Source organism: Astatotilapia calliptera, chromosome 1 (genome assembly GCF_900246225.1).
Source record: "Astatotilapia calliptera chromosome 1, fAstCal1.2, whole genome shotgun sequence".
Taxonomy (NCBI): Eukaryota; Metazoa; Chordata; class Actinopteri; order Cichliformes; family Cichlidae; genus Astatotilapia; species Astatotilapia calliptera.
The window spans coordinates 2,284,315-2,312,280 of record NC_039302.1 but is presented as its reverse complement, the minus strand read 5'-3'; the positions used below and the strand labels follow the sequence as shown (position 1 = coordinate 2,312,280).

Here is a 27,966-nt window from a genome sequence, read left to right as displayed (position 1 = left end):
ATTCAGATTCCTGTCCATTTCTGATGCACGCCACAATGGCAGGGTCAGCCAAGTACTTCTGGATTTGGCAGGACTTGTATTTGTATTTGAGTTGTATTTGAAGTCTGCTGTAAACAATGTGAAAAGGAACACCCAGGACAGTCCCTCGTCAAGCCCCCATGCTGCTCATTCATGTCCCAGAGACACAGTTACCCAAACTGACAAACTGTGGCCTTTCTCTTAGGTAGTCTGTAATCCAGAAAACAGAGAAGGAATCTACTCGCATCTCTGTGAGCTTGTCTTTTCGGTTGGATGGTATTGAAAGGACTTTAAAAATCAAAGAACATAACTCTCACATGAGCGCCAGATTGCTCCAGATGAGCTAGGGCTCTGTTTGCATGCAAACTGCAGAGGAAGTTTGTCTTTGATCTCAAGTCTCAGTCGGTGAAGAATCAGCCAAGTTTTTCATGATATGCGATGTGAAGGCCACGGGTCTATAGTCGTTCAGTTCGGGTGGACGCTTTATTTTTGGTACCAGCACAGTACGGGATGTTTTCCACAATGTCGGCACCTGCCCCAGTGGTAGGGCTTTCGTCGCTTTGGCTCTCGACGAAGGCCGTCGCACTTTTCTCCTCTCCCTTCCCTTATCTTCCCTGCTTAGCGTCTTGTGTCCTTGGCTAGTCTCATCTATTTTCTTACTCTTTCCCTGGAACACTTTCTCACAGTCTGTTCTCTAAAACCTAAAAGAGGAATTATGGATTTGATCAACTGGTCCCTGAACACAACTGACATCCTCTTCTCAACGAGAAGCCTGGGCTCGGGTGAGCCTGAGTGTCCTGGAGGGACGTTCCCTGCTGAATACACGATGGATGGGTGGCATAACTGGAGGGTCGTGTGCCTGGCGGGACTGTCGATCGAGGACATTGAAGATATCTACCTTTTCGGAACCATGATAACAGGGTTCTTGCTGATCGGAGCTGGCTTGGCCCTAGCTTATCGAAGATTAAAGAAAGCAGAATTGGCTGTTCAAAACCCCACAAGGCTGCCCGTTGGGATTGAAACGATGGGACGAGTCGTGAGTTCTCAAAATGGGCTCATTGAGCGCAGCACGGATAAGATCTTGGAGAAGCTTACGGCTGCCGTGAACACTCAGACTAAGACTTCTGAGCGAAAATTGGATAACATCTTGGAGAAACTCACAGCGGTCGTGAGTTCTCAGAATTTGCTCTTTGAGCGCAAGAATGATAACATCATGGAGTGTAAGATGGATAACATCTTGGAGAAGCTCACGACTGTCCAACGGGAGATTGAGAGACCAGTGTCGGACTGCTAGAACAGCTTTGAAATTTACATGAGTTGTTCGCACTAAAGTAAAAACCACCATCATTTCATGCGGCTACCATTTTGGTGCCAGCTGTGGTCTCAAGGCTGGAGCTGAACATAACAAATTCTCACCCTAATAACAGACTGTGTTTAGACTGTTCCCCCCATTCCATGCAAGGCTACCTGGGTCTGCTGGAAGACTGTTTACTTAGCCTGGCAGGGCGAAGGACACTATCAGCTAACTCAGGACACACACACGCATACACATACACTGATACACACTCATCCCCCTCCCTTTTCAAACGCCTTCGATGCTTGTTCCCTCCCGGGACAGATGGCGGGTCGACTGGACCAGCACAGACATGCTGCAGGACCGGATGCGCTGTCTACACCGGCTCTCTCTTACCCTTACCCGCCCCTGTTGCTTGTCTTGTGTTTCTGTAGTGTATTGACAGTCATGTGCTTTTTGTGCCCGGGAGCAGGTTTACTTTATGTAAACAGGATTAGATCGTGGCCACGCAGGTATGTCCGCTTCATTTATACGAAAGCAACAGCGATATTCCACCACTGTTCCACCATAAATAAATATTATCAATGTAACTAAAGATAATGCAGCACCTGATCCTTTTATTGATGTCACACAGATACATACAGGTCATTTCCTAAAAAAGGGAAATGAACTATTAACATTCTATTACATGTATGTGATTATTACAGATGTAATTCATATTTCAGAGTAGTAATTGTAAATTACTTCGTGTAATCAAGATGAGAGACCACGGCTATAAAAGCGAAGGTGGATTTGGGAAGTCTGTCGCAGCCATGTCCTGTCCGTTTACGCGACCAACCCATTGCGGAAGGTGCAAGATTGATAAGGAGAGTCCTCAGAATTCAGCGTATATTGCGGGATAGACAGGATCCTTTAGCTCAGCGCGACAGTGTGCTCATTGAGAGATATCGATATTCCCGTGAGGGTATTATTTACTTAACCAACTTGTTGACGAGGGGGTGCAGGACCACCACCTGTCTTTTTTTCCTCTGCCCTTTTCTTGGTTGCTGTTATGAACAAACTAACAGAGTATTACAGGCCAGTATTACCTTGCCAAGAGACGAAAAGCAATCTAAGAGATAAATATTACCATTCTGTAGAATACTCCTGTATTCCACTTTTACTTGTTCCCATGTTCTTGTGGGTCCTGTTGTGGCTCTAATGTGAAAGGGGATATAATATAACATATTATAATATAATATAATGCCATATGATATTGGACAATATAGTGTCATATGATAGATCTACCCTACCGCCTACTGGTGTTGGCCAGAGGGGCCGATGGCGCGATATGGCAGCCTGGCTACAACCGTAGCTGCCTCCACCAGTGTGTGAATGTGGGAGTGAATGAATAGTGGTATCGTACAGCGCTTTGGGTGCCTTGGAAAGCGCTATATAAACCGAATCCATTATTATTATTATTATTATTAAATTACCTACGAGTTTGATTTGTCAGCAACTTTCTGCCAGCCCTCGCTCCTTGCTTTTGCAGCCTTTGCAGTGTTCTCTTGCGTTTTAATTAAACTCTGAAACTCCTGAAATCCCGCACTCATGAGTTCTTGCTCTGCTGCCGAAAAATACCGAGCCGAGCGCACTCCTTCGACATTTTCGCCGACCAATCAGCGGGTTGCCGAGCAATGTTTCTACTATCGATGCGTAGCCCCTTTTACGACACCCAGTGATGTCACATTACTGCGTCCAGCTGTACTAATCGTCAACAACAGGTGTGTTCGGGGAACCGGATTAGCGAGCTCACGGTTAGCGCGATGGTTTGGTCTTGGATGTTTCATTTGATCTTGGATGTAGTAAGCGACGTACGAAGCACAGGGCCCAGGGAAAGAAGCTATCCCTGAATCTGTTTGTCCTGGTTTTATGTGACCTGTACCGTCGGCCTGACGGTAATAGTTCAAACAGTTGGTTGCTGGGGTGAGAGTGGTCCTTGATGATATTGCCAGCTCTGCTGAGGTACCGAGAGTTTGCAGTGACCTCCAGGCTGGGCAGAGAGCAGCCAGTGATCTTCTGGGCTGTGTTGATGACCCTCTGCAGTACTTTCCTGTCTGCAGCTGAGCACCCTGCATACCATGTTGTTATGCCGTACGTTAGGATGCTCTCTATGGTGGCTCTGTAAAATGTCACCAGCAGCCTCTCCTCCAGGTTGTTCCTCCTGAGCACTCTCAGAAAGTGGAGACGCTGCTGGGCCTTTTTAACCACCGCCGTAGTATTTGCAGTCCAGGAGAGGTCATCAGAGATCTGCACGCCCAGAAACCTCATGGAGTGTACCCTCTCCACACAGTTCCCGTGAATGTAAAGTGGGGCCGGGTCTGCTCTGCCCTTCCTGAAGTCCAAGATAAGTTCTTTAGTTTTCGTGGTGTTCAGTTGGAGGTTGTTAACTGAACACCACTCAGTCAGTTTGTTGACCTCATCTCTGTAGTCCGACTCATCCCCCCTTGAGATGAGTCCAACCACTGTGGTGTCATCCGCGAACTTTATGATGGTGTTTGAGAGATGGGTAGGGGAGCAGTCTGATCTGAGGAGTTTGGAGGCTCAGTTGACATCTTGGGGTGTTTGTGATATGATTGTGTTTAGTTGTTAGGTATACATCAAAGTATCATCAGTGTGATTTTACAGATACAGTGAAATAGGTAGTGTAAAAATGCTAACATAACTTATCACTATTTAATCAACATTTCAAAATCAGACAAGATATATTTGCATATTTTACAAAGTTTTGAACACTTTTAACATAGTAGAGTTACTATTGCTGCTTTTGCTTATAGTTTAATGTTCAGTGAGAGAAATCTAGTCGGTTTTGTGCTTGAACAAGTGCATAAAAGTCAGGTTCACTATCCAATTATTCTCTTCCACTTAACCTTATCAGGATCACCTACTCCAGCTACCATAGGGCAAGAGCTGGGGAACACCCTGGCACAGTGCTAACACAGAGAAACAGATAACAACCCCACCGCCATGCTGCCCCATGGCTCGGTGTCTTAGGTGGAAATAAAAAGGTCAAAATCCATCACTGGGAATGTTTACTAACATATAAAGCTAGCCATCTTCTGGGCATCTCTCTTGATGTATGGAACGTTCTCCTCTTTAAGAGAAGAATGAAAATCCAGCACTGATACCGACTTAAAGTGCTCGATAACAAATTGCAACAAACTGTGATTCAGTACTCTTGCCCTGATGGAGTTAGCGGTTTTAGTATAATAATACAATCCACTTTAAAAGTCCAACTTTTTTGTACAGCCACCATCACAGCTGTGTCACAGACATCACAGCTTTCCTCCAAGAACAAAAAGTCCAAATTGTTTCTTTGTTTTTAATTGAAGCTTCAGATTTCTCACCGTGTCCTTGAGCCATTATTATATGAGCTGATGTTTATGACGTATACATGGAGAAACATAGAGGGCAGCAGCCAGGCTCCTTTATGAATATTGCAGCCATGAAGATTTTGTTGATTCCTTCAGCTGCTTATTTTGAAAATTGTTAATCAATTTCCTGGTTTCATTGTCTTTTATTTGGACGTACAGAGGTGTAAGAAGTCTGTTCTCTTGTCTGTCACTGTTATGTAGAAGGAGATTGTACAACTCTGGCCTGTACGTTGCTGTGAAACAAAAGTATTTGTCCTTTCCTGAATGTTTCAGATCATCCAACTAGCTTTAATATACATTAAAAATAACCCCTGTGAATACAGAATGATTATTTAATTCATTAAGGTCAGTTTTCATGATTCAGCAATAAGAAAGAGATTTTGGCAAAAATTGGCAAGATGTCAAAAGCATCTTGATCATCACCGAGACTTTTGGGGAAATTATCTGTGACAAAAGTCCCCGAGACAAAATGTAAACTTTTTGGAGGTTTTGGACGAGCTACGTCCAGATGAACAGAATCAACCTTTTGGGATTTACTTACCTGGATGATTGAGCATGCATCAAGACACTTTGATTAAGGCTAAGTGTAAACAGAATTGTATGCAGCCCGTGGGTGAACCCTGGGTAATTACCAGGATTTGTATCTTGTTTTCTCATGACAAGCGTTTATCCACAAAGCTCAATATTTTGCTTTCAACAGAATTTTGTTCCAAAGGTGTTTGAGTGGTTTTTGTAATTATGTGATCTTTGCAGATTCCAAATCCTAAAGCAAAGTAGCAACATTCCTAAATTTCCTTCATTTAGACAGCTTCTCGGTTTGCAGACTAACACAACATTTTTCAGCTCCATGCGTCTCAAAGCTGCTTTTATAATTCTATGAAAGTTTTTGTGATCGAGGAATGGTTCACACCAGCCGGTCTTTCAACAGGTTTTGACAACGGCACAAGTTTGTTTTTCATGCACTTTGCAGGTTTTAATTTAGAACATTATATACACGTTTCTATGATATTGTGAAGAAGAATTACAAGGATTTAATATGTTTCAAAATCTTTTAATGGCAAATAAATAAATTAGTTTTGGCCACAGCTGTAGAGAAGATCAGTGCTGGTCAGTCACTGAACTTTGTAGATCTTCATTTATACATTTATGTCCTTAGACAGAACATCTGACTCAAACTAGCTCATGGCACAGTTGTTAGCACAGAGACTCACTCGCTTTAACTGCTTGAAATATGTCTACACAGTGTGTTCAATAAAAATACATTTTAGTAACGTTTTAAATCAAACTAGTGGATGTGGTGGCTGGAGAGACAGTTTACCAGTCTGGTTGGTTTCCAGTAGAAAATGATGGTTTGCACTGTGAAGCCATACTTGCACTTTTCACAGTTTCTTTTGTATTGAATTTTGCATCTTCAGATTTAAATGAGCAGCAGTTTTCTCCCACACAAAACTGAGGTGTCGGTCCAGTGTTTACATGTTTGTGCTGTTCATAAATACGCAGTTAATAACATGAGCAAAGATGCAGGATAAGAAAACTTTTGGTTTGTTTGTGGCAGGTGAACCAGGAGAATGTGGTGAAGGTGGGCCATCGACAGGTGGTCAACATGATCCGCCAGGGAGGCAACCGGCTCCTGATTAAGGTGGTGACAGTGAGCCGGAATCTGGACCCCGAGGACACAGCACGCAAAAAAGGTACAGAGACTGAAAATGGCTGCCAGTCGTGTTTAGACATGGATTCGAGAATATAATCGTCATGAGGTGCTTCAGCTGAGGAGCAGCAGAGCACAGCTGTAGCATACAGCCTGCTGTAGTACAGTGCTGTGTGAACCTGATCACAGATGTACCTCCTGTATTAAAATATTAAAGTGACACACTGACTGATGATTTAGTTCACTATTATCTGTATAGCTAGAAGAAATCTCAGCGCACTATGTGTTGTAAAGCAAATCCTCTTTAATAGCCAAACATCCATCCATTTGCTCCCACTTTTCCAATTCAGGGTCCCGGGAGGAGCTGGAGCCTATCCCAGCTGTCACAGGGCATGAGGCAGGGTGCACACATATAGAGACAGACCGGTCACGCTCAGATTCATGCCTACTATAAATTTATAATCACCAGTTAGCTAATGTGTTTGGACTGTGAGAGGAAGCTGGAGAGACATGGTGAAAACATGAAAACTCCAAGCAGGATCTCCTTGATGTGAGGTCACAGTGCTAGAGACCAACAGAGGTCAGCTAGAAGTCAACAGGAAGAGACCTCCAACAAAGCCATTATCAGGGAGGTCATCTACTGAAACTGGTTGGGGGGGAAAGAAGGACTGTGTAATAATACCCCTCAAAGACCATGAGAAACCGGACCAACTCTGTGCTTAGGATACAAACAGCAAACACGAGAGGTCAGACCAGGTGGTTTTAATACAAACTAGACAAAATCTACACATGGAAATAAGCAAACCTTTAAATGTTTGTCAAAAATCTCTGATCAGAATATTGCTTTTGTCTCTGTGTTTTTCTGATACTCTATTATATTTTCCTATCATCAGAAAATATTTCTAATTTGATCCTTTTCCCTCAGTGAAATTTGACTGATCGATTAAAGATTTACCTGAAAAGGTGTGACGCCTCCAGATCACTGCAGATGACCTGCCTGCTTTTGGTCACATGTCTGTTTCTCTCTGCTCAGCTCCTCCACCTCCAAAGAGAGCCCCCACCACAGCCCTGTCAATGCGCTCAAAGTCGATGACGTCTGAACTCGAGGAACTCGGTAAGAGCTGCAGTTTTGACTCTGGTAACTCACAATGGCAAATGGGAGCAAGTGTCTCACAGAAGATCTTTTTTGTACCTCTTTCTCATGGTTGGTTAATCTCTCAATAGTGGATAAAGGTAAGCAGATAATGCTGTATAACCTTCTGCCATCCATTATGCCCAACTTCATATTCATTTGCTCACAGTGGCTGATTGAGGCTTTCGTTCAGACTAATGCAATATGCGTTTCCATCATCTGGTCACTTTAGTTTGCCTTAAAGAAGAAAATAGAAGAAAAACGCTTTTCCTCCCTCATCTCCTCTCCTCCGTTGCATGAAGTGCTCTTGCTTCTGGATGCCCACACTCATCCACACTCATGACTTGTTGCTTCTGCTGCAAAGAGCAAACGAGTAAAAAGAGTATTAGTGTGACTGTATCGTCTTCGTCTTTCTGTTTGTCCGTGTGTACGATGTAGTGCTGGGCGATATGACGATATATATTGTGTGGACAATAGAAAAGTGTCTATTGTGCCTTTCTATCGTTTCTAACCTAATTTTATAAATTATTACATAAAATATATCATTAACCCTTTAAAGCCGGTCGGAGCAGCACGCTCCGTTTTGCGTAAATCCCTGTAAAACCGGAACCGCGTAAGCTAGCGCAATAATTTTTTTTGCATATGAAACCGGAGGAGTTGTACTTACATCTTATGCCATCAGCTTGTCCTCGGTCACGGTTTCCTTCCACATATGGCTTTGCAAAAATTGCATAAAAAGCACTTGCAGCAACAAAAACATAATATTCCAGAAACAGGCTTTGCCGATCCGATCAGTTGTTCATAACACTTCCTACGTTGGAATAGACGTCAGCGCGAACTATCACATGTCCGCCATTAACTGGCCAGAACCGGAAGTGACGTCATTTTCACAGAAAATGTTTTTTATTTACCTTTAGGGCCTTATAAGCCTATGCTGGAGTTTTTTTTAAAGTCATGTTTGACTTTATGCTTTTCTGTATCGCTTATAACTCAAATTACACTGTTGGAAATAGTTTATTTTGATGCACATGCTGTTTTTTTTTGCAAATTTGCACTATAATATTTATTTTCATTTTTCCTGCAGTATATAAAAATTAGTGTATCTCAAAAATAAAACTATGAAGACACTCAAAATAAATTTCCTGTGGTGGGAAACTATTTTGTGCAACTTTTTTGTATTTGCAGTTTTGAGGGATAAGCCTCTTAAATTTCTCTAACTAGAAATATATGTAAAGAAAACCCCAAAAACAATTTTCAATTTTTTTTTGCACTTTTTTGCAATTTATGTAGTTACTATGGACTTAATGCATACGTATTATTAAAATTTGGGCTATAATGGTTGTATTGATGTATAGCAACTGGAAATGCTCCCACAAATGGCACTACAGCATGTAAAAATATAAAGATAAGTTCTGGCAGACTTGGTTCTATGGTAGGTCTTAAAGGGTTAAATAGCCTGTGGCAAATATATTAGTGTTGTCTTCTCACTATACATACTCTTAACTTTATGCAAGAAGAAATAAAGTATAAAAAATTATATTTTTCACAAAGAAACTCCCTCTTGTGGTTTTGCGACATGGTGCTGCTTTACGTGCACCCGGATTTGCAACATGCTTTAAGGTAACTCAAAACGATGGACGAGCGACAGGTTGCAGTTTCATGCCCGGACATGCAACAGGCAGACACAGCTACACAAGCAGCCCAAGAAGAAGCACTTTTACCGAAAAGAGGGGGTACGTCTGTGATTTGGTTACATTTTGAGTTCAACAGCACCAACACAGAGCAGAAGACGCCCATTTGCAAGCTATGCTATAAAATTGTTCCTGCACTCAATGGCAACACAACAAATCTCTTCTATCACCTACAGAAGGTCCACGAAAAAGAATACTCAAGATCAGAAAATCCAAGCTAAACCAAGTTGTGGAACGACGGGAGCAAGTTGGGAAAAGAAAAACTATACCAGCTGAAGATACAGCAGTCTTTCGCACAAGGCACGCCGTATGAGAAAACGTCCCAGCGCCATAAACAAATCACAGGAGCCGTCTCGCATTTATAAATGCAAGACGGCATTTATACATTTCTAAAGGCATGGCCCCTGTTTATGTAGCTGAGAAGGACAGCTTTCGTGACCTCGTCAAAGTCCTTGATCAGAGGTATGTTATGCCCGGTCCTAAGCACTTCAGTAAAGTCGAGTTGCCAAAGTAGAGAAGGATGTTTGCAGTATCGTGCATTATGCCTTGACGACTGACATATGGACGAGCAGAGATACGCAGCCCTACATGAGCGTAACCATCCATGTCATTAACAAAGACCTCTGCGCTCGTTTACAGACTGCGTACTTTCCAGATGACCACAGGTCAGGTGGTATATCGTGATATATATCGTTATCGTGATATAAAATAATTCATATCGTGATAAATATTTTTTCCATATCGCCCAGCACTAGTACGATGTACATTTTAGAGGTGTTTTGTGTTGTCCTGACGCCTCATGACAAACAGCAGAGTTAGAGTTTCTGAGATGATGCGTTCAAAGGAGACACAGGCCTGAAAGGAGGGCAGCCATGAAATGTGAAAGGAGCATTAGAAGAGGACAAACAATCAATTTATGAGTGCTCACACGCATAAATGTCCTACCTTTCCCAGGTGAAGAAAGGTTTTTGGATGTTTGATTTTTACCTGATGTTAAAGTTGTAACCCTTCTTATTATAGTCTGAGGTGATGACACCTGTCGTTACCGTGATGACACAAATCATTGTTGAGCTGATCCTTTGGTAGACAAACAACAAACAGCAGCAGGTGGATCTCTTTCCACTGTAGCCAAAGGTTTTTAAACAGAATTTAGGAAGTAATAACTTGTGACTGATGTCACGCTGAACTTGGTTTGCTTGCAGAGGACGTGGATACATGCAGTTTGTTGCATGTGGTTTTTTAAAGCTTGCTGTGGTTGCTGCTAGCTGCTCGATTCAAACTGATCTGCTGGCAAACCCAAACTTACTTTGACTTGTTAGGCAGACACATGTTAAAGGAGACCTGTTAGAACTTTTAACCTTTTTTTTTATCTTTGGACTAAAGCAGCATCGCACATGGTCCAAAATAATTGTTATTTGTCTTACACTTGGTCTATGTGCAGCTCATCAGACAGATATCATGGCAAAATGTGCAGTAGACACACATGTCCACTGTGTCCGTGCAGAAGTTGCTCTAAGCTGCAGTAACAGCACGGGGGGGATATTTTATTTGTGTTTAAACAGGCATAACTAACACATTTACATATAAATTTGTGCTGTCAGCGTTAATCTAGTTAAAAAGATGTTAACGGCATAACTGCATTAACGCAGCAAATCTCCGTTAGCAAGTTACCGCGGATCGCCCCTCGCGTGGGGCTGGACGTGGCGCTGGACCGCGCTGACGCCATGCAGCCCCACGCACAGGGCGATCTACGGTAACTCGTTAACAGAGATTTGCCTCGTTAATGCAGTTATGGCGTTAACGTCTTTTTAATTAGATTAACGCTGACAGCACTAATGTAAATACACATTAGCTGCCTAGCTTCATCGTTTCAGCCAATTACGAACCTTAGAATCTACTTCATACATTTTTTACTCACTGCTGACTTCTTGACTTCAAATGTATAATGCATTTGCATGTGTGCATGCATGAGTGTCCATTTCACATTTTGGAGAGGCACAGTGTGAAATGGACACTGTGGAATACACGTTTTGCTGTGATGCTGGGTTGCATCAGTTTATTTATTCTTAATGAAGTCGTTTTTTCGCTCCCACCTCCCACTCACCAAACACTCTTCTGATTGGCTACCACATGCAAATAAAAAAAACTATATATACAGATATATAGTTGACTGCATTTAAACTGAATATGATCACACCATCATGTCATCATATCCAGGAAGTTGTTTCCATAATTTCCTAATAATAATTTCAGTTTCTCTTGGCCAGATGATAGGACAGTTTTCTTCTTTATCTCAGACTGTTTTAAACGAGCTTGGGCCCACATCCTGAAAAAGCATGCTATCCCTATGCTATCCCTCCCATGTTTACCTTAAAAACCTCAGCCAAATTCTAGATTAAGATTTAGGAGCTGATTAGGGTTTGTTTTTTAAGCGGCGAGAACACACTGGCTGCTTTAAAGTAATCTGGAATGCAGCCTGATGAAGGAGAATTATTTATGACAGAGAGAAGCTGGGGGAGATGACAGGCAAAACCTCTTTCATGAAGTTAGGAGGAACAATGTCAGTTGGCCATGTGACTATATCACTATATCTTTTGTAGGAATTAGCTTAAATTTGGAGCACAGAACTGGGTCAGACATTTGGAAAAGGAACTGTGACCTGATACAGCGGTCCCCAACCTTTTTGCGCCACAGACCGGTTTAAATGTCAGATAATATCTTTAAGGTGTCGCGGATAAATACGACAAAATAAAATGATACGAGCAAGACAAAAACTGTGGTGTTTTGAAAATATAATAATAAACGTGAATTCACTGTGTAATTGTGTAACTTTATTAGCAGCGTCCTCCTGAAATGCGCCAACAGCACTGAGAGTAACATCCTCCTCTCTGCCCCTTTATGCTCTCTGGTCGCTATGGTAACACGTAAATATTTCTTTCAAAATAAGACGCACGACTACAACACGAGAAGAGACCCAGGGAAACCCAGTTAACGATAAAAACCCTGAAAACCATCAATTTCACACCCGAGCCTCAGCTCTCGCAGCCCGGCACCAAACGGACTCACGGTACCAGTCCGAGGCCCGGGGGTCGGGGACCGCTGCCAGAAAAGACATTCAGAAGATATTAGAGAAAGACGACTGAGTAGCATTTAGTTAATAGTACTGAACAGGATCCTTGAATTGTGCTTATTATTGTTAATCAAACGACCAAAATAAGAAGTTCTCACATCTTTCATGAGCCGCCCTCATCACAGGGCTTTGGGACGAGGGCAGCTTTTCGTGTCTCCGGGGAAAAGCGTTGAGTCTGTGTATATGCTCTGAAGACTCTTTTTTTGTCATCCTTTAAGCCACTCTAAGGAAAAAGAAAGGTGGTAAGTTACAGCGGGCATGCTTTCAGTCTGATCTAGTATCTCCAGTGATTGATTTCTGTCCCGTATTTCCCACACAGTCCACCCCACTGTGATTAACTAACACTGTTGTATTTAGTGATTCCTTTTCTGACTCGCTCCATTTCGACCGAATTAAACCAAATGGAGCTACGCCCATAGTGCATTTGCATGATTTACAAAGTGTTTTGATTGCAGCTGTTTCTGTCTTCTAAATGTTGTTAGTGCATGGTTAAATGTCGTAGTAATCACAGGCTATAGATTCTTCTTGCTGAGCATTCCCAGGGTTTGCTTTTGATTAAAGGGGCATGTCACCTCACAGTGCTTCTTTGCAGGCAGACCCACAAACCTAATTTGCAACACTATCAGCAGTAAGCATACACTGTTTACTTTCTAGAATCTTTTTACGCTTTAAACACAAAAATATACATAGTGGCAGAGGCTTAATGAGGAATTACAAATGAGTGTGAGTCAGTGTTTTTTCACTATACCTGACCTTTAAAGTTTCATGTTTCTCTTCTTCATGTGTGCATTTTTCTGTAAGCTACTTGTGTGTGTTAGTGTGTGTGTTCGTGTGAGGAGGAGGAGGTTTATTCTAGGAAATGTTTCACTCACACATAGGTTTCCAGGGCAACCGTGTTGCATGTTGTTTGATAGGTTGTAGCTGCGATCCAACTGGGAGACAGATCAGAGAGAGAGTGAAAAGGAATGTGCGTCTTTCTGCTATTTCTGTGTGTTTGTGTGGTTTTTACCTCTAACCGTAGTTAAGGTCATTGATGCTCCTTTCCTCCCCTTTCCTCTCCTCTGTGTATAGATGCGCAGAAGAAGAGGATTGTTTTCCAAGTCACTCTAAGTAATCACTCCGCTGATGCATGGAAGCTTTGTACATCCTAGACAGTTGTAGGCAGGTGACACAGTAAGAGGAGAGATCAGGGCTAGCATGTAGCTTCTCTGAGCAAAACCCTTTAGCTGGACTCTATTTGATGGCATCATCACACACCAGAGGGAAGTTCAGGTTTGCCAAATTTGCCATTGATAGCTTTCTCGTGTTGCAGGCAGAGTAAAAAAATAAGATAAAAAAACAATAAAAACACAGAGAAAGGTAATGGCAAGCTTGGCAGGCTTTCACATCCATTGCTCATTTTACATTTAACGAGGGAACGACCCTGAGAGCTGGATGATGCTGCTGAGTCGGCTGTTTGGAAAGAGCTTGCACGGCTTCCAAGGCTGGACATGCCAGGCGCATTTCATCAAAGTTGCCCTCTCTCCCCTTCCCCTTGCTCCTCCTCCCTCATACCCCCACACCCACAAAAAAAAGAGTTTCAACTGTTTTTGGTTTCAGTTTCATTCACAATTCGGTGTGGAAACACAAGGAAGGGTCACTGTAAATGACTGAATGAGTAGCTTGCATTTGACCCATCAGATCTGAAACTAAGGCTTTGCAAGTTCACTCCTGCCCCTTGTCACGTTTTTCAGTGCTTACATATTATGACTTGGTTTGCTTTGCAGACAAAGTAGAAGAGATGACCCATGCCCAGAAGACATCACCTGTTGACATGAAGATAGCCACAATTAAACCACGCCCATCCAGTCGCTGCTTGGTTACGCCAACTGATATGAATGTAAGCATAAGCAAACTCACTTTATGGTGATCATTGTTTCAGATCGCTGTTACTGTAAATTAGATTGTTCAGTATCAGGTTGTGTGGCTGTACCCTGTGCTGCTTCCCCAGACTGGATGCCATGATGAAAAACTGTTTGTCCTTTTAGAGCTCCTGTAGTAAAAGCTTCAGGGCTAATGCTGATGTTTAGCAGCCGATTTAAGGTTAGGGTTAAGTTTACGTGTAAGAAAATATTATAAAAGTAGAGCTGATCTTAAAGTGCATGTAAGAGAATTCATTTGAAAGATAACATCTTCCCGTTTCTGAAAGTTTGCTTTATTTAAAACACCTGAAATCAGTAGCTAGTGTCAAAACAGAAAAATTGTCCTCCTATTTGCAAGTAGCAGTCAACACAGCCAGTGGCAGGTGATGCCTGGACCTGGCCGATATGTTATGTATCCTAATGTGTGAATTCCTGTAAGCAAATGCTGTTATTGTTATTTAGAGATCTAATGAAACAATTATATATTCCTAGTTATATTAATAATTTACAATTGACTTTTCAGTCCTTGTATCATGACCGCCAAGGAGTAGCTGTGGTGCCACCCACTGTGCCAGGAGCCTTCCTGGGGATACCTGAGAAGGGCACTATGAAAAAGCAAAAGTCCATAGGTATGATGTATATACAGTAAAAAATATGTGTGTGAGTGTCCAGTAACCTGTGCTTTTAGCTTGTCATAATATTTTATTAATGCTCTGAGGACTTGCTCTTTGTGGTCTAGCAATATTAAAGCTAATTATAGATAAATTAGAGTGAGCCAGTCAGCAAAGTGTGCTTTCAGGCGATAATATTGGAGGTCATTAAGCATGTGCTCAAACCTCATTCTCACTCCCGAACTAGAGGGATGTCATACATGCTAATGTTGGTTTCAGGTTTTTTGACTTGCAGTGCCATCAGAATTACCACGAAATTATCTTCTTTATCTTCTTTTTGCACAGTAATCCATTCAGGGCTCTATCTACAAACTGCATAGCCATACTCTTCTCTACACTCTCTGAAAATTAAGGACCTTATTGTCCCTTTAACCCTTTCATGCATGAATTATGACAACCTCAAACAGGATTTTTTATTTGAACTTCATTTTTTTAAACATGTACTTTTCCACTACATTGGACACTGATGTGCATGGAGCAGCACATCAGTGTCCAATGTAGTGGTTTATGTGCAAGTATACCATCAATACTGTAACAATTACAAGAAAACATGGACAAACTAATTTAAAAATTATTATTTTTTATTATAATTTAAAAAATAATTATTTTTTTTTTTACAATTTTATAAATTATAAAAATTAGGGCTGTCAGCATTAACACAGCGTTAAAGCATTCATCGCGATTAAGGCGATTAAATTTTTTAATGCGCTCGACCCATCTGGAGCGCAGAATGAACAAGCTCTGGACAAACTGCCCCAAATGCGTTGGCAGAGACATTTCAGGGATTTTGACTCCGTCTGCGCTCCAGATGGGTTAATTATTAATCACGTTAGTCGTGATGACGGCGCGTTAACGCTGACAGCACTAAAAAAAAGTCGATATATTCGTCCAATCGCCCAACCCTAGTGACCACTGAAAGGGTTAACGTGAAAGGGTTAACGGTATAGAGACTTGTCACGAGGCTGCATCCTCAAGGGTACTCAATGGTACTACTCGGTGGGTGCTTTGTGGTTTGTACCTACAGAGAAGACTCTTAAAACTCTGGTGCAAATTTTATATCTTAATGTAAAAGTTAAAACTGGATACTGGACTAGACATAGAGTTTACCCACATAGACCTTTATTTCTGGTATTATATGTTAGCAAAAACAGGAAATTGATGTGAATTTTTGAGCTAATTTGAGCCATCAGCTCCTCTGGGTGGCTGAGGCTCAGCAGGTAGGGCAGGTCTTCTACTAATTGGAAGGTCAGTGGTTCACTTCCTGGGTCCTCCAGTCTGCGTGTACTCATGCAAGCTATTGAATGCTGGTTTGCACCCAATGCATTCATCAGAGTGTGAGTGTTTTGCGACCGTTAGACAGCGGGCTAAGGTATAGAAAAAGGTGCTTGTGTGCTTGGTGAATGAGTCTTGTACTGAAAACGTGCTTTGAGTGTTCAGCGTGGAAAAGGCCTGGATAAGTAGCAGGCCATTTGCCCTTATTTCTGTAATAACAGCTACATAACTTCTGTCCTGATTTCCAGATTGAACATTTCAATTGGTGAGAATATTCCTACTTACTGTCGAAACAGCAGTTACATTTCACATCTATCTGGCCTCTCACAAATTTCAGGAACCTTTCCTGCATATATAAATAAATCCAGAGAGAGCTAAAGAAGGCATTTCTTTTGGAACTAGGGGGCCAAGCAGGAAGTGAAACAAAGGGATGTTTCCCCTAGGTCCTGAGATAATTATTCCTTCTGCTCCATTTCTTTAAGGTACATCGGAGGATGAGAAACAGGGATTCCTCACACCTCCCCTACTCAAGTTCTCACGCAGTCTCTCTATGCCTGACACCTCAGAGGACATCCCTCCTCCCCCAGCCATTTCACCCCCTTCACCACCTGCCTACAACTCAGCTGCTGGACCTACACCCAAGAGCTATGGCACAACACGACCAAGCTTTACCCAAAACTCGCCCAATGCAGTGACGACCATAAGCCGGACCACCGACGTCGGTACGTTGAGGCGTGGCTATTTCCGTCAGAGCTCTGAGCACTTTGAGAGCACACGAACTCGGGGGCGTACGCCAGTGCCTGAGAACCCGTATTCAGAGGTGGGCAATAGGACGCTGTATGTGCCAGCAAAACCAGCCCGAAGGAAGGGTATGTTAGTAAAGCAGTCTAACGTGGAAGACAGCCCAGAGAAGACATGTCACATGCCAACAAGTCCATCAGGCCCAGTTTCCATGCCTACTACGCCTGTAGAAAGAACATGCTCCTCTATCCCTATTCCCACCATCATTGTAAAGGAGCCATCCACTAGCAGCAGTGGCAAGAGCAGCCAGGGTAGCAGCATGGAAATTGAGCCTACAACCCCTGAACACCCGCCTCTCACACCTGCTGTCGGTGGAAGTGGAGGTTTACGCCCTGAAGACCCCCTTTCACTAAGCAACCCCTTTGCAGCAGCTATTGCTGGAGCAGTACGGGACCGCGAAAAGAGGCTCGAGGCAAAAAAGAACTCGATTGCCTTCCAGTCAATAGACATCGGGGATGATGACTTGAGTGGTCCCACGCCAACCCCTCGCCTTCGCCAGTCCAAGTCCATCGATGAAGGCATGTTCAGCAGCGACGAGCGTCTTCAAAGGATATTAGCCCCTCCTTTGGCAAAGCAGCTCGGTCGCCCTGTTGGTGGCGGTAGTGGAAATATGACAGATTTCAACACTCCTGAGCCCACAGTTGTTCGGGAGCCACTAAACACTAGAACAGGGCAGTGTCCCAACCTGGACAGTCCTGTTAGCCTCCCAGCCACTCCTCCTAAGAGCCACTACAGGGCCAATGGAACCTACCTCCATCCTGTCACTGGCAAGCCGTTGGACCCTAATTCTCCACTAGCTCTGGCCCTTGCAGCTCGTGACCGGGCCATGAAAGAGCAACAAAACCATCCTCAGAATCAGTCTCAAAATAATCCTCAGGTTCAACAAACCCCCAAGCATGAAGCCCAGTCCCTGCCAGTTCAGCAAAGTCACAAACCTGACCTCAACCAGCCTCTATTTATTGACACCAAACTCCGCTCTGGAATCGAGACGAGTTTTGCTGCAATCTCCACGGCAACAATGGGACGGCCTGGCCGAGGTGGCCTTCAAAGACAAATGACAGAGCAGAAGTACGAGTCTGATGGAGCACGGGAAGAGCGGCAGCATCAGGCACTTGAAGAGAGGAAAAGCGCACCAGCAGATGTGGCAGACACATCACAGCCCAAGTCAGCTGGATTACTGATGGTTCACACCAGCACAGACATAAGCAACAAGGCGAACAACCAAGAGGCCGAGGGGCAGGACAGCAACCGACCGTCTGAGCTGAAAGATCCAAACCAGCCTGATCCTCTTAGTTCTTCAACACTGTCCACTCCACAGCCACCCACATTAAGGAGGAGGAGCATTCCTTTAGGCGAATCCATGGACGAACCTGTAAAACTGCCCTTTCGCATCCCTCCTCCCCCTCTGGCCTCAGTTGACATTGATGAAGAATTTGAGTTCTCAGAACCCCTCCCCCCACCTCTGGAGTTTGCAAACAGTATTGACATTCCTGATGACCAGGCTAGTGCCATTGCAGAGATGATTCAGCAACAGAGACGGAATGGGGGGCCTTCTCTACCCCCATACCACCCTCATGCCCCACCACCTGTCACTGATCAACACAGAAGGTTGGCAAACAATATGCCCCCCTCGTATGCCCCTCCACCTGACCCAGAATCAGGGGTAGGTGACTCAGGCATTGAAGAGGTGGACAGCCGCAGTAGTGGGGATCCTCAGCACATGGAGACCACCAGCACAGTGTCTAGCATCTCCACCCTGTCATCAGAAGGAGGCTTCTGTGACAGTGCTTTGGAGAGCCTCTATGCCACTGCAGACGGTCACGCCTTCCTGGTGGATCGGCCCCCTGTGCCACCAAAGCCCAAGAGCAAGTCTGTCATTAATAGAACGTCACTTTATCACGATGCTCTCATTGAAGAGCCACCAGAGTCTTATGGGTCACCGCCTCAGGCCCCTCTCCCTCCTCCCTCGTCCTCTGAACCTCCTAGGACTCCTACTCAAAGGACCTCCAAGCTGTGGGGTGATCAGCCCCCTGAGCTACGCAGCCCCCCATCCACACCAGACTCCAAGAACACAGTTATCACTGAGCTGAGCACCATTCTACAGCATATGAATCGCGACAGGCCAACCAAGCCAGGAGAAAGCCTTGACTCCCCAACAGGCACCAGAGGGGGCTTCGGAACAAGGTATGTGAAGTCATTCCTTACTTTAGTTTTTCCTATCTTCTGTTGTTTAGATTTTGTTCATGTGTCATTTGTTTATTTTGCACCTCTTTCATGTTAGTGCTTAGTTACGTAAGAACTTTATTCACTGTAGAGTCTGAGCAAACACATTTTCTGTCTAATTTAGCTTCTAGAAAGCTGTAAAATTTCATGCATATTGGCTTATAAGCTGATCCACTAATTATTGATCACCACTGATTATAACCAGGCATCCATGAATGCTTAGGCTAAATCTGAAAATAGTCCGAAGTAGTCCAAGACAATTTGGAAGAACATGAAGTTGCTTTATTAAGATGCAGTATTTGATAAGTAAGAACCCCCCCCCCCAGAGTCTAGACGTTGCTCATGATGAAGATGGAGGATTGGATGATGACCACAGTACACACAAGGCACACAGAATAAACCCTGATTGGCTTGTAGAAGGCGAGCAGGAGTATAATTGGAGTAGAATGATGATGTCAGTGTTGAGTTTGACAGTGAGTAGAGAGTAAGTGGTGAAAAGAATATGTGAAAAGTAGTGCTGTCAGCGTTAGTCTCGTTAAAATGATCTTAACACAATAACCGCATTAATGCGACAAATCTCCGTCAGCGAGTTAGCGCGGATTGCCCCGTGTGTGGGGCTGCACGGCGTCAACACGATAGCGCAGTTAGCTCGTTAACATGTGCTGTCCAGCCCCACGCACCGGGCGATCTGCACTAACTCGCTAACGCACATTTGCTGCGTTAATGCGGTTATGGCGCTAACGTCATTTTAACGCTGGCAGCACTAGTGATTAGTGAAAATTTGAACTCATTTTTCTGTTTTTGTTGTGACAAGTTTGGTTTTGTGTAGTCCGGTGACTCCAGCTGTTACCTGTGTTTTCATTGTTGATTATAGCTGTTGTGTTTGTCAGAAGAGCCCAAAAGGATTATGGGATTGGGAGGAACATCAGCTTGTTCTGTGAACTGTGTGTGGCTGCAGGGTTTTGCTACATGTGTTGTTTGAAATGGTAGTATGCCTGTTCTGGTTTACACTCTGTTCATCCGTGCATGATGTATGGATGCATCACATTCCAGAATAAAGCACCTGCTGACGTCAGTCAGCCATGTTGAACATTTCTTGTGATAATATTTGGTCACCGTGAGATTTCACTTTATTGTGGTAGCAGTGGGAATTTTCTGAAGATTTAATGGAAGAGTTACTGTGGGATTCCTCACTGGGAATGTAAAGAGACTGGTTCTTATTTAGTGCTTTTTTACTCGCCTTTTTCACACACGCAGTTATTTCTATGGTTAAGTGCTTTTGAGCTGACATTCACACTGATGGATGCATCAGAGAGCAACGTAGGCTTAGTATCGTGCCCAAAGATATTGAGCATTTAGACTGGAGCAGCCAAGGGATTGAACCACCAACCTTCCCGTTAGTAGATGACGCCTCTACTACCTGATTTATTTCACTATTTAGCTTAATCCTCCTCTATGTCACATTTCTTCTGTTTGCTGGCACATTTTACAGTAAATGTCCATGTGAGAAACACAGAGCACCGTGCACGTAGCTCGTTTGTTGAACAGCCACAAAGGCATTAGTTGGCAAATAAATATAAAATTAGTTTTGTGAGTGGTGCCGCTGCCTAAACATTTGACCACAGCTGTACCTGTTGATGGTTAAAGAATGATCAGTTAGCAAAGCAAGCGTTGTGCTCGACACAAGCTGGAACAACATTTTGATGGAAACTGCGCCTGAATCAGCCAACCTCATGTTTTTTCATTTTTCATTTTTTTAACCCACATCTCACTCCTGTGAGAGGGAATAAAAAGCACGATAAATAATTCACTGCTTGCATGCATTTTGTATGAACAATCCCATCACTCATCAGAGACTTGTAGAGAGTGCCACGAAGGTTTTTGTTCCTCTGGGCACTTGTGCTTTCTGATTTAATAAACACTATTAGCTCCACGCAGCGGTGTCCATTTGGGGTAATTGCAGCTGGATGCCCAGCAGCAGGTCCAGTAGGTCCAGCTCTGTGTTCCTCCCTTCATGCTTCATTCCACACGCTGTCGTGTTATCCTCATCGTCATCCTCTGCAGCTTAAAGTCGTGTTTGTTGACCTTTAACTTCTGTATTCATTCCAGCTCACGCCTTTCCAGCTTCATCTCCATTTTTTTCCAGTCTCCCGTTGTTCCTTCACCTCTCCTTTCTTCATGCCCCTCTGTGTCTCCCACTCTCACAGGTAGGTTCCCTCATCATCCGACATTCCATCAAAGGCCTGTTTTCACTTATGTGATCGTATGTATTTCTGCCATGTGACATGGTATAGAAAATGATATGCTGTTTAAAATGTAGAGTATTTAGTTGCAGAAAGGGTTGGTCTACATGGAGCTTGTTAGTGACAAACAGAGGAACTAAGTACAGTTGTCATTTGAACAATAGAAACAGTAAGGTACTAGAGATCAAAGTTAAGAAAAGGTAAGACACTTTTTTTTTTCGTACTTTCGTACTAAAAGTCTACAAAGGTCTACAAATGTAGAAATGTCCTGTGTTAAAAACCACTTGCACAGGTGAAAAGCCACTCAATGCAGAATGATGAAACAGCATGTAAGGGGCTGAATGTCCCAATTGAATCTTGTATTCCTTAAAATGTCTCTAAAATGTAAAAGCAAACCTCATTTATTCCTATAAAATCACATCAGTGGCTACACAGAGGTCCACTAAAGCCTTCATCAGCAAAAACACCGATACTTACAGAACAGCATTTAGAGATGATATCTGTGGATGAGACAGGATGAGCTTTATCTTCTCTACAAGATAAAAACCTAAATGTGTTCAGATCAGTTCCTTTACTGGATCTAAGAGCCAGATGTTTCCTCGGTTAGAGGTGACTGCAGCGCTCTCGCCAAAGTCAGTGAGTTATTTGTAACTGCTTTTCAATCGTCGCACCGATGCATTTGTTTCTCGTGTCAGCTTAAACCCTGCTCTGTTGTATACACCAGGGTCTCTGATTATCTGCCTGCATTGCCTGCGTTACTTAGTGTGGTGGAGAAGGCTGCCAAGCGCCGCAGCAGAATATACGGTTGTAGGCAGCTAGAGAGCGCCTCGTCATCTGAAGAAGCCCGAGGAGGGTGAAGGTGCTCCTGTTTCTGTGACCGTCAAACAGATGGCAACAGAAATGCACAGAACATGGCCTAGATTCACACATGCTCTCCCTCTGTCACTGCATCCTTTGCTCTCTCGCTCATTCTTGTGCACACTCTACAGCTCTCTCCCTCTCTCGGTTTTCTGTCTTCTCTGGTATGTTGGAATCAGCCAAAGAAGCGGTGATAACATCAGATTTTCTTCTCTGGATATTTGTACTTCTCTCTCTCCTGGTCTCCCAGATTAAATGTGCGTTGGTTGTGCCTGTGGACGAAACGGTTGCCTAGTAACCGCCTGATGAGAGCAGCCTTGAGGCCTGCAGTGATGTCAGTTTGAGTCGGGGGAGGGGTGCAGATTTATATGCGAGCGTGTGCGTGCATGTGTGTAAGAGAGAGATGGAGCAAGAGATGGCAGGCCTAACCCTCGGCAGAGTTCAGCATCATCTCACGCAGGTCACGTGCTGCGCTGCTTTTGTAGGCCATCCTTACGTAACCCGTGTCAGTCTGTGTGTGAGAGCGCGTATTAAAGGCTTCTATGAAAGGCTTCTGTGCATGGCAGTGAGCGCGACCCTGTATGCACGAGCCGGTGTGTGCTAGAAAGACGAAGGGTGTCATGCGATGCGTGGGCGTGGTGAAGGTGAGGTCTCCCACCACCGATATCAATAGCACTGCATCATCTTGTACCAAAGTCACTCAGCTGATGGGAAGCAAGCACTGTCCCTGTGCTCAGCAGAGGCCACGTGTTCGTGGTGCTTATGTGTGGGGGAGAAATGCAGAGTGTAAGATTTGTATTTGGCTGGATTGAGTGATCGTTGGGCAAACAGGTCACAGACATTCAGGTTACATTAACTTACATTAGTTAATATAACCTGAACATCTGCATTTCTATAGTGCTTCTCTGGGCCCAGCCACATTACTTTGTTCACAAATATTCATACAGAAATTTATTCAATCCACACAGGACTTCATCTACTTTGCATTCACATCTACAGCCAGTTACGATCCACCAAACAACCTAACACTGATGTCTTTGGACTGTAAGTGCCTGGTGTAATGTTTCAGCCACATGCCTACAGCAGGGGGGGCAACTCCAGGTCTTGAGTGCCGGTTAGATGTGTCCTTGATGCAACACAGCTGATTCAAATGGCTAAATGACCTCCAGAGGCCTGGTAATGAACTAATCATTTGATTCAGGTGTGTTGACCCAGGGTGAGATCTAAAACCTGCAGGACACCGGCCCTCGAGGCCTGGAGTTGGACACCCCTGGCCTACAGGCTCAGGGTGAGGTTTCTTCAATGCACGATTTCTCTGTGTCATGTTTAGGGAGTGATCACTGTTCTACCTTTTTTCCAACAATAGAGTAAATACCTTAGCTTCCATATGGTTGTCAGTTACTTGGCTGGACTTGGCTTAACAATGCCTCTGTATGGAATTTAGACCTATTTAGTGCCCCCAAATTCTACCCATGATGGAGCTATTGGGACTTGTGACAGGAAGTGTGATGTCCGGCTTTCTCAGAATATAAAATTCATAACTTAATCTGGACTATATAAATCGTGGATGGCTCCCGAGGTTATGCAATCCACAGTACTTTGCTACACAGCAGAGCGCTGTGCTCGGCTTTTCATGTGCTACTCTTTGTAGCTGCAAGAAATGGAATTAAGGTCAGCGAAGCTAAAGAAGACCCTGCGCTAATCAGCCTTAATAGCCAATTACATGCTTTTCACATCAGTTTAACACCTGCAACAAAAAGTCTTTCACAGATGATAGAAGAGCAATTAGAGAAACACTGGGAAGGCTTCGAATGAAGTATTTTTAACCTTTCAGTGGAGTAAAACCTGTTTCTAAAACATGTGGTGTTCTTCTTTTGTCTTTCATGTGTGCAGTTTTCTCTGTGGTCAACATGGTGTCCTCTGTTTCCATCTCATCCATCCAACATGCGCTGTGATAAAGTGAAAGTTTTATTTACTAAGAAGCAGGGAAGCAGCACTTTAACTTTGGCCTAGTTCCATTTTGGCAGAAGGACCCCCTTAGTCTACTTCACTTCCCCTCGGGCCTTTCCATATGCTACAAGTAGGAAAGAACAATATCTAGGCTACACATAGCACAGAGAAATTGATGGGAAAAGTCCGTCTGACAGGGCAGAGGTCAGATTTGGACTGCTTTCTGCCTCCTGGCGCAGTTTCTCAGTGCAGTCAGTCAGTGTGCGCACAAACTGTGTGTTGACAATTCAATCAATCTATTAGCAGAGGACTCAACTGGAAACTGAATCCTCAGGGGAAACTGAATTAAGGTATGATGGTTCTGCATGGATTGATGTGTGTTTGTGTGCTGTGGTGGTGAGGTGTGGGGGTGGGGGGTGTCTCACTGCTCCACAGTCCAGCATGGCCGTCACAACCCTCCATCTGGAGCCTCAGGTAATGTGTGATGGTGATGCTTCTTACTCATTCAGATTTACACAGCACACACTTGTGTGTGTTTGTTTTTGGTTGTTGTGATGTCGGGTTACTTAATAACTGGCTCGGTTGAACGGTGACATAAGGATTTTCTTCAGAATATACATTCCCACTGCACCACATCTTGCGTGTGATTCTCAGCTCCTTGTAATCAGCGCAGCTCTGCTCGCTGCAGCTTCACGGCTACACTGGCCTCACCTCAGCTGTCAGTCTCTCCAACAGCAAAGATCATTCCTGATGTAATTCCACCTCCACCTTGAACTCATCAGTCACTTCTGTCACCATTATCTCACTGTCCTCATGTCCTGCAAGACCTTCACGTACTTCTATGACTTCCTCTTGGAGTGCCACAGCTCCTCTCTTGACACCCTATCGTATGCTTTCTCTAGATCCACATAGTTCTCTGTCAACACTCTCAAAGCAAACATTACATCTGCAGTGCTTATTTTCAGCTGGAAGCCGCACTACTGCTCACTGACCCTCACCTTCTTCTCAGCCTAGCTTCAACCATTCCAGAAAGTTCATTCTGTTCATCTGGACGCAGCGTTTTCAGTGAGAGGAATCTTTAATTACTCCTCCACACGACTTCTTCGGTCTCAGCTGACAGCAGGTTTCTTCAACAGCACATTTGCATAATGACCAAAACTTACACCAATAACCAAGAGTGCGCCATGAGCTCAGTTTCATCAGTTTTAATAGGCAAATTGTCATGGCCACTGATTACTGGTCACGGCAGTTTGCATATTACCATTCCCACTTCAGGAGCATCAGCCAGCTGTTGCTTCAGGTAGCTAAATTTTCTTCCAGTTTATTGTGGATGAAAATCAAGTCTTAGAATCTACCACAATTCACTGATTGCATCAACTAAATGGATAACCTCATCAGGTTTACTATGTAGGAAGTAAAAGATGTCAGAGTAGTAGGGTCTCATGTGAAAGGCCCAGTCACAAGGAGGCATACGTCGGTATATTCCTAGTGGCAGACCCAAGCGAGGCCAAATGCTGAGGGTTTCTTCAGGACAGGCGTCCAGCACGAAGTCTTGGCCAAATCAAAGATGTGGATCAATGACTGCCTTCAGTAACCAGGGTGCCAGTGAAGCTGTTTTTAAATTGTTTTTTTCTTTGTTTGTTTTTCTCTTCAGTACAGGAACAATAAAATTGCTTTTGTTCATTCAAATTAGCACAACAGGGGAAAAAGTGGCAACAATGAACACACCAATTCAAAGCAGGCTGAGAGAATCAGCCAATCCATCGCCTACTTTTTGTGCAAAAATGAGGGCTTTTGTTGCACGTCTAAGACACTGGTACACAGCTGTGTGACAGTCTTACATCGTTTTTCCCACAGCATTATTCAGGCTCTGCACAGACGTGAAGCAGAAAGTTGAGCAGAAAGGGTCGCATTTTCTGTCATGTATATATGCTGTGTGAGTAGTGAATGCTCATATTAAACATATACATATATATAACGAGGCCAGTAAATGTACAAATGATCCCTGTGAATGAAAAGCTCCGGCTTCAGACGTAGAGGATATGATACGATTATCTCAGGCACGGAGCTCTGGGTGAGCACAGAAGCCTACCACTGTTATCCACGCAGCAACGATCACTTCACATCTGTCCTGTTTGTACAGTTTCTATCTTATGCTGTTATTTTTGTGTATTTTGCTCAATGACTCTTGTATGGTGCTGTTTAGTTTTTAAGGTGAGTTTGCTGATAAATTCTTTGACACTGGCTGTTTGCCAGGGTTAAGATTTATTCAGCGACCATAACCAGACCAGCTGGCTAACAGAAGTCTAGGAATGCTCCTATATGCTGCTATATCAGCGGTCTCCAACCTTTTTTGCGCCACGGACCGGTTTATGCCCGACAATATTTTCATGGACCGGCCTTTAAGGTGTCGCGGATAAATACAACAAAATGAAACTAGTACCGGTACCGAAAAAAAGAAGATTTATTCATAACACACATGAAAAGACCCAGGAAAACAGAGCTAACGATAAAAACGATAACAAAATAACGCTGAAAACCGATAAAAACCCTGAAAACCAAACATTTCACACCTGAGCCTCAACTCTAGTCCCTTTATTACGAGATCGGGAAAATGAGGAAACATGAGAACCGTTTGGAATGAACCCACATATGTATGTTCGTTTTACTTAAATCACTTTGGAAAACACTATCTAACGTCATTAAAGTGCTGGCTAAGGTTAGGGCTGGAATACAAGGCTGGAACGTGTAAACCGCGGGAGCGTCATTCTATTGGATTTCATCCATAAACCGGCGTGTAGCATAAGAACGCAGAAGGTCACCTTGGGACTTGACAAATCGTTGGTATATTACGCCTCGGGAGGGCGCGGGGTTTGATACACACACAGTGGGATGCGTTCTTTGTTTTTGGTCATTTGATGGAATTTGGTGACGATAAGAAAGACACCGCAGACTGTGTAAAGACCTTCTTGCACTTTTCTCAGCTGTGAGTTGTCAATTTATACTGCAACTTTCTGTAAAGTAAAGTTTAGCAATTCTCAAGCCAAGACTGAAAACATGGTACAAATGTGAGCTATAGTGTATCATGATCCCATCTTCCAGTACTGTGACAGCCGGGATTATTACTAGGATAATGAGGTCTACGCTTATTCAACTATGTGCTTTAAATAAAGCCACAACACCAAGAAGAATTAGCATTAAGCTTCCCTGTTTCAATTTCCTGTGACTGTTTTGGAGCACAGTGTCTGAAACTAACAAGTTGAAATGTTTGTGCCTCTTTCAGATGAAATTTGATTAATATTTCTTTGCTGACAGTGTACATTTTTCAGGTCGAAAAGGCAACTTCATTATTCTATTATTTTAGCTTCTCTCATGCTGTAATAGCTATAAAAAGATGAGAGTGGCTAACCTTTCCCCTCCTCACATTGTTGTGGTAGACATCCATCCATTAAGAGCCAATGGGTGGTGTGAACACTGCCGGCTTCCCTCGGGCTGCGGCACTCTCAGCATGCAGCATCTTTTTCTGAATGCTGAAGCCTGCACTCACTCGTTATTAAAGCTGCTATACTAATTATGTCATAATCATGTGATAAGCCATTGCACATACATATTAAGAGGCCTAGAAAATCCTTTCTGCAACAAGGAATGAAGGCTGTATGGGCTTTTTTGGTTGAATGAAATTACTTGAGTTCTTAAAAAATGAATTTCAGCCGAAAGAAAT

The 27,966-nt window shown here is 43.5% G+C and overlaps 1 protein-coding gene across 9 annotated transcripts in view; it reads left to right on the top strand.

The window, feature by feature from the left end:
* The window catches only part of shank2b (SH3 and multiple ankyrin repeat domains 2b), a 306,872-nt gene that overhangs the window by 274,003 nt on the left and 4,903 nt on the right, over positions 1–27,966 (top strand). For 4 of the 9 annotated variants that reach the window (XM_026193999.1, XM_026193918.1, XM_026194345.1 and 1 more), the window contains 8 exons: positions 6,281–6,416; positions 7,407–7,487; positions 7,598–7,606; positions 12,545–12,568; positions 13,398–13,436; positions 14,093–14,205; positions 14,751–14,856; positions 16,653–19,155. In XM_026193999.1, coding sequence (XP_026049784.1) covers positions 6,281–6,416; positions 7,407–7,487; positions 7,598–7,606; positions 12,545–12,568; positions 13,398–13,436; positions 14,093–14,205; positions 14,751–14,856; positions 16,653–19,155 — 3,011 coding nt within the window. The remainder of the gene's footprint in view (positions 1–6,280; positions 6,417–7,406; positions 7,488–7,597; positions 7,607–12,544; positions 12,569–13,397; positions 13,437–14,092; positions 14,206–14,750; positions 14,857–16,652; positions 19,156–27,966) is intronic. The other 5 variants (XM_026194090.1, XM_026194425.1, XM_026194603.1 and 2 more) reach the window with 4 other exon arrangements.